At 55.3% G+C, this 8,347-nt stretch overlaps 1 protein-coding gene across 1 annotated transcript in view; it reads left to right on the top strand.

The window, feature by feature from the left end:
- Positions 1-4,602: 4,602 nt before the first annotated feature.
- The window catches only part of LOC102760893 (uncharacterized protein C6orf132-like), a 17,704-nt gene continuing 13,959 nt past the window's right edge, over positions 4,603-8,347 (top strand). The window contains exon 1 of the mRNA XM_015572154.1: positions 4,603-4,791. Coding sequence (XP_015427640.1) covers positions 4,618-4,791 — 174 coding nt within the window. The 5' untranslated portion in view covers positions 4,603-4,617. The remainder of the gene's footprint in view (positions 4,792-8,347) is intronic.

The following is an 8,347-nucleotide window of genomic DNA, read 5'->3' as shown; positions in this document are numbered from 1 at the left end:
GTTTCAGAGAGATCTAGTAACACTCCCAAGCCCGCAGGTGATAAGGATGGAGCAGGGACTGGAACCTAAGTTTAGGTGAGCCCTGTACCCCTGGCCTCGACCCCACACCGTCCTGCCTCCCCTCCCCGTGGGGGTCTCCGGCCTGGGGCCCAGCCTGGGCTGTGGGCTTCTTGGAGCCCAGGCACCTTCAGCCACAGGGAAGTATCAACAGTAGACTAGGAGAAGTGGAGGACCGAATTAGTGAATTAGAAGATAAGGAAGCAAAACACACGCAAAATGTACTGCAATTGGAGACAAAAATTAAAAGACAAGAATTATTCTTGAGCCAGGTGTTTAGAATATTAGGTGTTTTTATGTGAACTCGAGCCCTTGAGGGAGTGTAAATAAAAGCAAAGCCGCCTTCAGCTCCTGTCCATCTGGGAGGGAGAAACAGAACCACTGGCAGGAGTCCTGTGCCCAGTCCCGCAGAAAGCACTTCATTTGGAGGGGGGGGGGAGGGGGGGGTTGGGACAATCCCATGAGAAAGAGGAATTCATTTGGGGCAAACAGATTGTTTTAATGACCGGGTTTGGGTAAATGGGGGCAGGCCTGGACTTCCTCCTGTTTTACCGCTGTGTTGTTTTTAGAAGAATTTGCCCGACAGAGAGGCTTGAGTGTGTACCTCGACAGGGCTGTGGCCCACCTGGGACTCAGGCTCTGTCCAGACCGGCTTCCTGGTCTCCCAAGGCTTGCTGGCTGCTGGGATTGCTCCGGGGTCTCCTGAGGTACCCGCCCCTTTCTCTGGAAGCTTCTGAATCCACCGTGGCTCCCTTTCCCGCCTTCTGATCCACCGGGACACTCCTCAGCTGCCTCTCTGCTCCGTGTGACAAGTTCAAAACCTGAGACCCCCAAGGTCCCTTCTAGGGGGAAAGGGCGGTGAACAGCAGACACATGGCGTTTCCAAGTTCCAGGGCGGACAAGACACTAGGATAGGGCCCCTCTTTTGTTTCTTTCTTCTTTTATATTTTAGGGCTTAGGTTATAGATAAATGGGTATTTTACGTGGCAACACGCTGTCTTGTGACAAATTACAAAGGAAATCAAACATTCATAGCATTTGCATGTATGTCAATATACTGGATGTTAACAAATGGATTAGTACAGTCCACAAGTTTCCTCCAAGTACTTATTCAGAGTAAAATTCTGATTTATTTTTTTAATTGAATGTACTGGGGTGAGTGGTTAATAATATTATTTAGGTTTCCGGTGGACAGTTCTGTAACAGCATCTGTACACTGCACTGTGGGTTCACCACCCAAGTCCAGTCTCCTTCCATCACCATTCACCCCCCTCTGCCCTCTTCCACCTGCCCCACCCCTTTACCTCTGGGGATCCCCGTCCTGTCTGTGTCAGTGAGCTGTTTATGGACCCTCATGTCCTCAGAGAGCAGGTCGTCCCGCCGCCTCTCCATTACCCCCTTCACCTCCTCACTGTCCCTTCCTCCCTAAGAGGTGGCCTGGCCCCCCTTCGCCTCCTCAGTGGAGGAGGGGCTGCCTCTCAGGATGGCCCATCCTGGGCCCTGACCCTGACCCTGATCTCCGTGGAGCTGTGTATTTGCATAAGGAAATCCCCAGGGTCAGACTATTGTCTTTCTGGGGACTTTGACTTTGAGGCTCAGAACACCTCGGCCCTGACCTTGAACCCCGGAGGACCTAGCTTATGGTGGTGGCCACACTTGCCGCCCCTGTTGGTGGGCCAGCCCAGGCATGAGGGGCCCAGGGAAAGTCTGCCAGGTTTTAGCCACAGCTCTTTTTTAAAAAAATGTATCTTTATAGTTGAAAGTATTACAGATGCCCCTCTTTCTCCCCTGCACCCCCCCCCCAACCTGGCCACAGCTGTTTATTTGGGAGGGGCGGGGGGCACTTAAAACAACATACATTTATTATCTCATAGTTCTGTGCATTAAAACCAAAGTGTCAGCAAGACTTCATTCCTTCCTGTAGGCTGTGGGGGAGAATCTGTTTTCTCACCTTTTCCGGCTGTTTTCCGAGCCACCTGTGGTCCTTGGCTCATGGTCTCCTGCCACTTCGCAGGCAGCAGCGGCCAGTCCAGTCTTCCTCACATCACACCCTCTGGCTCTGCTGCCTCACCCCTTCCCCGACTCCCAGCCACACCTCTGAGAACCTCCAAATGCAACTGGACTCGCCAGAGGTGCCCCAGTGGGGAAGGAGCCACCGGGCCTTCCACCCACCTCAGCACAGCCCCTCCCTTCAGCGGCTTCTCCAGAGCACAGCTGTGTTCTTAGAAAGATTTCCCTGCTCAAAGCAGCCACGAACCAACCGAGACAACAGTACCTGGAAGTCAGGGCTGAGTCATGGAACCTGTAAGGTGTTCAGAGGGCCGGCCTGTGTGTGGGTCAGATCTGGCTGTGCCCTGACCCCTGCATGGGCCTGGGCCGGCGGCTTCACCTCCCACCCCTCCCCAGCTCCGTGGCCAAGCTGAGCCTCCTTCCCCTGCCCCTGAACCCCCACCTCCCACCCACCTCCTGTGAATGGTGGGATGAGGACCCCCCTTGGGAGCAGTGTGCGTAGTGGTTCAGAGATCAGCCCAGCACCAGAAACCCCAGCTTCACCACTTTGGGGCTTTGGGCAGCAGCGTATTAGACCTCTCTGTGCCTCCGTTTCCTCATCTATAAATTAGGGGTAACGATCGTGCAAATTGCATGGGGCTGTTTTGAGAATGAAAGGGGTTAATACTGTTTAAGATGCCTGGCCCGTTGAAATTGTCCCGTAAGTTTTACCTATTGTTATATTATTTCTATGAGTATAGTGATCACCTGGCCAGGGTGCTTGCTTCTGAAGTTTCCAAGATGCACACTAACAGTAGCCATCAATCTCATGATAACCCAGCAGTAGAAAAGAGGCTCCCTGGACCCCAACATGGTGCAGAGATTAGCGAGAGGGTCTGCCTAGGAGAGTGTGCCTCTCACCGGGTCCCTGTGTCAGTCCCGCCCCATCCTTACTACTACTAAGGGCCCGAAGCCCTATCAGAGCTAAGACCTTCACACACACACACACACACACACACACACACACACACACACGCAGCACTATCTAGAGAATGTCCCAGGAGGGCCTGGCGCCAACACTCAGACCCTTGGGAGCCAGAGAGAATCCTGGGGGCTTAAGAGTAGCTGCTGGGTGCCTGCAGGGATCTCTACTTTGGTTGGTCCTGCTCTCTCCCCTGGCTTCCCCACCCCTTGGCCCCGCCCCCTGCTCTTGGTCTCCAGCCTCAGGTTGGAGCCCAGCAGCCAGGACTGGGAAGTCCTGACTGTGGGAGTGCAGGCAGCAGGCAGGGAACTGGAGCGCCCCGGGACTGTGGAGCACACCGAAACCGGGCTTTTTGGCCCTTTTGAGAGATGGGGGATCTTAAACGTACCGCTGGCTCTCTGCCTGGTAGGGCAGCAGACCGAGGCCTCTGCACCCTTCCCTGGGGTGCTCCCAGGGGTCAGTGTCACATTCGAAGCCCAGATGGTCACATAGAGGGCCGTAGCTGTGCGCCTTGGAGTTGGGGATGAATATATTCTGATCCCAGGGCCTCTCTGACAAGCCCAGTCTCTTGAATACATTATTTGGCTTTCTTGCACTTCTCTCCTAAAGTCGCATGCAAGAGGAAACATAACCATCATTCTTTAAATGAATTCCTTAGTAGAATTCCGATCAGTTGGGATTTTGACCTTTCTTCTCTTTCCCCTCTGGCCAGAGAGGAAGAGGAGCTCCCTCACTCGAGGCCTGTGAAGTGTATGTAAGCCCTCCCTGGTTGTGAGTGACACAGTAGGAGGCCACAGTGCCCCCTGCCTCTAGGGGGTGACAGTGTGGACCTGAGAGGGGATGTGAGATTCCTAGCGATGCGTGGAGATTGGTGGGGAAAGTGTGGTGGCTCCTCACACCCTCCCCACGGCTGTAGAAACAGCTTGGAGCACAGGCTGCTGCTGGAGGAAGCAGAAGCCTTCCTGTCATCTGCCTGCGGGGAAAGAGACCACGCGTGTTGAGCACTTACGATGTGCTTGGCCACACTCACTCCTCACAACAGTCCTAGGTGTTGGCACTATCATCACTCGCATTGTGCACATGGGAAAACTGAGGCTAGGGTAAGGGACACAGCCAGCCAGTCAGTGGCAGAACTGGGATGTGTCTGGGGTCACGTAGACCCTGCTGTCCTGCTCCTTCTGCTCTGCCCTCAAGGGCACATCAAACATGGCCACGCACACAACCGCTGGTGGCTTGGGGACTGGAGGAGCCCAGAGGTGGGTGCTGGGTGACCGGGCCAACAGTTGTCCTCATCTACTCCGCTTGTTCCAGATTAGAAAGGCAAACACTTGAGAGAGAGGCAGCGTGTTTTACTCCCTCTCTCCGAGATAAGCCAAGCTCCCAGGGCCCCAGAGGAGAGTCCACTGTGAGAGTGACAGTCTAAGACCTGTAGGGGCTGGATCAGGAGAGAGATGGCTGCTGGGAGCTGAGCGCCCCAGGAAGGCTACAGAAGACCCCAAGAAACCGGCCCCGGAAGTCCCCCCCAATCCTGCCCCATGAGCACACACCGCGTCTGTGGGGCCTGAGCCAACCGGCCCACCACTGGGCAGATGAACCTCAGTGGCCAATGTGCCTTTGATCTCCAGCTCACGGTCTCCCCTCCCCTGTCTCCTCTAGATGGGATCTATTATGGAGACAATCGGTTTGACGCGGAGAGCGAGTCAGGAACAGCCACGCTGAAAGCTCGGCCCAGAGTTCGGCCCCTGCTGACCTTCCTTCCGCTGGTGAGTACCGTTCTGCGCTGGGGTGTGAGGGTCTTCTCTGGATGGGTCATCTCGGCGGCCGGGGAGGGAGCCCCACCTGCCCTGGGCTAGCGGACACCAGCCTCACCCTCTGTCCATTCCCTTTCTTCCTGATGCCAACCCAGGGTGGCTCCTGGGAGGAGGCATGGCTGAGACTCATGGCAGAAAGGCTGGGATTAGGGGTGTTAGCCCCTCCATTTGAAACCCAGGGAGAGGTTAAGGGGGACTTGTGTGCAAAAGCAATGCAGTGGTGGGTGCCTCCAGCTAAGCAGGATTCATATTTCATAGTCACTGGTGGCTGTCTGCTCCGTGCCAGGCCCTGCATTAGGTGCTGGGATGTGGAGGTGACTGAGCCAACATTGCAGCTCTCAAGGCAGGTCACGAGTGAATAAACAGACTATTAGAACATGGGCAGTTGATCCAGGAATAGGGGTGGCCCAGGAGGGCTTCCTGGAAGAGGTGACACCTGAGCTGTCTCGAAGGACAAAGAGCAGCGACCCTTGGGAGAAGGGCATGTGCTTATAGATCTGAAACTACAAAAAACAAACAGACAAAACAGCCCAAAACTCCCTTCTGGAGCCTGTGATGGACTTTTGTTCTTTGACAAGGGAGACTGCTCTGTGACTGGTTCTGTTTACTGTGATGAGAGTTTCTGGGTTTTCTGGGACAGCCTAGACTAGTGCTGTCCTGTAGAAATATCATGTAAGCCTCATACATAATTTTAAATTTTCTAGTAGCTACCTTAAAAGAAATAGGAAAAAATTAATTTTCATAATATATTTTACTTAACCCAGTGTATTCAAAATATTATCATTTCAACATTTAGTCAATATGAAAAACACCAATGAGAAGTTTTACATTCTTGTTTCATACTAAGTCTTTAAACTCTTGCACTAGCCAGTTTGGCTCAGTGGATGGAGCATGGGCCCATGGACTAAAGGATCCCGCGTTCGATTCCGGTCAATGGCACATACCTTGGTTGCAGGTTCCCCAGTCCTGCTGGGGTGCATGCAGGAGGCAACCAATTGATGTCTCTCTCTCTCACACCGATGTTTCTCTCTGTCTCTGCCTCTCCCTTCCCACTCTCTCTAAAAATCAATGGAAAAATATCCTCAGGTGAGAATTAACAACAAAAAATCTGGTGTGCTGCACTTAGAGCACACACACCCCACTTCCAACAGCGACATTGCAGGGGCTCCGCAGCACTTGTGGCCAGGGGCTCCTGTTGGACAGCCCAGGTCTAGAGCCTCAACAGTGAGCCCCATCGATTCTAGGTTCACTCCTGTCTGTCAGGTGGGTCCTGGTCGGGACAGTACTGTTTCTGGGCTCCGCGAGGATTTGTACCACCTGGACTGATGAGGCACCAAATCCTGGTCCGAGTTCCCAGGGTGCCCCACACCTTGGTCCTGGGCACAGGCAGGTCCTGCCCAGCACTGCCTGGCACAACCACCTTTCTCCACCACCAATTATTTTTCTTCCTGGTGTATCCCACCTCACCAACCAGACCCCGAGATTCTAGAAGGAATAGACCGAGCCTTACGTTCTCCTTGCTGTATCCCCAAGGCCTTTCTGTGGAGGGCTGAGCACACAGACCTCTGGACATACACTTTAAATAATGTATTTTCTGTTTATAAAACAATTCACAGACATTATAGACAAACATAGACAGAACAACAAAAAGGCGTAAAGCAAATGAGTCCGCCCTACCTTTGTTTCCAGGGATGCATAAACCTGTTACCGGCGTCATTGCACCCATAAACACAGATAAACAACTTTTCTATTGCTGGAGGTAGTTAGGTTCTCTCCCCTCGGGCACCCCCAGCACACATACTCCAACCACAGACGTGTGGGCCCATGGCTGACACACCCATACCTAGTCTGGTTGTAAAATATTGGAGTAAATGGCTGTTCCCCCTTGAAGGGCTCGTGCTGTCCTGGTTTCTCCACCAGATCTGAGTCAACAACGAACGGGTTAATGCTGAGCTTCTTCTGCCTGGTTGGCACCCTGAGTGCCCCTCCCACCCACTTTGGGTCCCTTTGGTGACCAGGGCAAGTCCCAGCCTTGCTGCTCTCAGTTCTGGTTTGGACTCTGTTTAGATCTGGTTTGGGCCAACCAGGGTCTGACTCAGGGGCCCGGCAGACCCCAGTCAGGCGGCCACTGGAGGGGGCTGGGCCGGCTGGTCAGGCCTGGCGACCTGAGGCTGCTTTCGGGGAGCAGCCCTTCCAGGCAAGCCCCAGAGCTAGTCCCAGAGCCAGCCCAGCGCACTCACACCCCCTCACTGGGGAGCGCCAGAGAATGAGTGGCTGGAAAACTGCCGACTCAAAGGGGCTCATGAGGTCCACACTGGCCTCATTTTACAGAGGCAGGAACTGAACCCCAAAAGGGAGGTTCGCCCCTGGCCTCTGGCGCCACTGGGTGCCCGCTGCACCGGGAAAGGCAGGTGGAGTGGCACGCAATGTTCCAGGGGTGTGTCCGCCGACAGCCGCCCTATCAGGAAAGTGCTGTCAGTAAGCCCCGTTTCACAGAGGGAAAGTGAAGCACGGAATGTGGCAATCACTTGTTTAAGGTCACACAGCTCCCAAGTGGCAGAGCTGGGATTTGAACCCCTGCAGCCGGGCTCCAGGGTCCAAGTTCTATTCAAGCCGTTCTACTCTCCCTCCACCCACTATCCAGAAGCTCTGAGCGTCCCTCCCAGCACCAGCCTGCAGAGCCCCCTGCACCTGCTGCCTGCCTCTCTCTCCTGCCAGCAGCCGGGCCTGCTGGGCACCTGGCTCCCTTGCTTCTGTGGGGACACGGGCCCCTTTGAGACCAGGACGAGGCTCTGGGCCACATACGTGCGATGCTGCTTGTGCGGAGGGCTCTCGGGCCCCCGGAAGCCCTCCTCTGGGGCACCTTTACGCTAGGAACCCGTGGCCTGATGACCCATATCCTGGGGCCATCTCTGTGCTCCCGACTTAGGTAACAAGATACACTGCAGCCCCAGAATCTTTCATCACCGGTTCCTGGGTTGAGGGGAAACTGGCTCCTCTCCCTTGGGCCCTGGGCCAGGCCCTGCTGTCTTCCAGCTGGGGCAGGAGGCTGGAGCAGGAGGAGCGGCCAGAAGACAGCTCCTGTGGGTGTGGCCCACACGCAGACACACTCCCAGCCCCTCTGAGTCCGGCTGGGTGGGAGTGGCACTGTCCTAACCAGCTGGGCCTCCCCCGCCCAGGTCCTCCCTCCCCACCCAGGGAGGCGGCCGCCCCAGAAGCCAGGCACACAGCCCGCAGGGCCCCTGCTCTTCCTGCTCTGCCTGGACCTGTCCTGCAGAGGGGCCGTGCGGGGGTGGGGTGGGGGTGGGGAAAGGGCAGGATCAGGATCGGGGCGCTGCCCTCCCAGGAGCTTCCTCCCTCTGTTGGAGGTGGGCGATCAGAGGCCTAGGAGACACCTCCTCAGGTGCCCGGCAGCCATAGGCCTGTTACGAAAAGGACCTGATTGATTCCCGGGTAACTGACACCAGTCCCTGCTCCTCGCCCACGGGAGGGTCCCCCCCTGTTGCGA

This window comes from Myotis davidii, unplaced genomic scaffold (assembly GCF_000327345.1).
Source record: "Myotis davidii unplaced genomic scaffold, ASM32734v1 scaffold167, whole genome shotgun sequence".
Lineage (NCBI taxonomy): Eukaryota > Metazoa > Chordata > Mammalia > Chiroptera > Vespertilionidae > Myotis > Myotis davidii.
The sequence above is the reverse complement of the archived record's forward strand: the minus strand, read 5'-3'. Positions and strand labels throughout refer to the sequence as shown.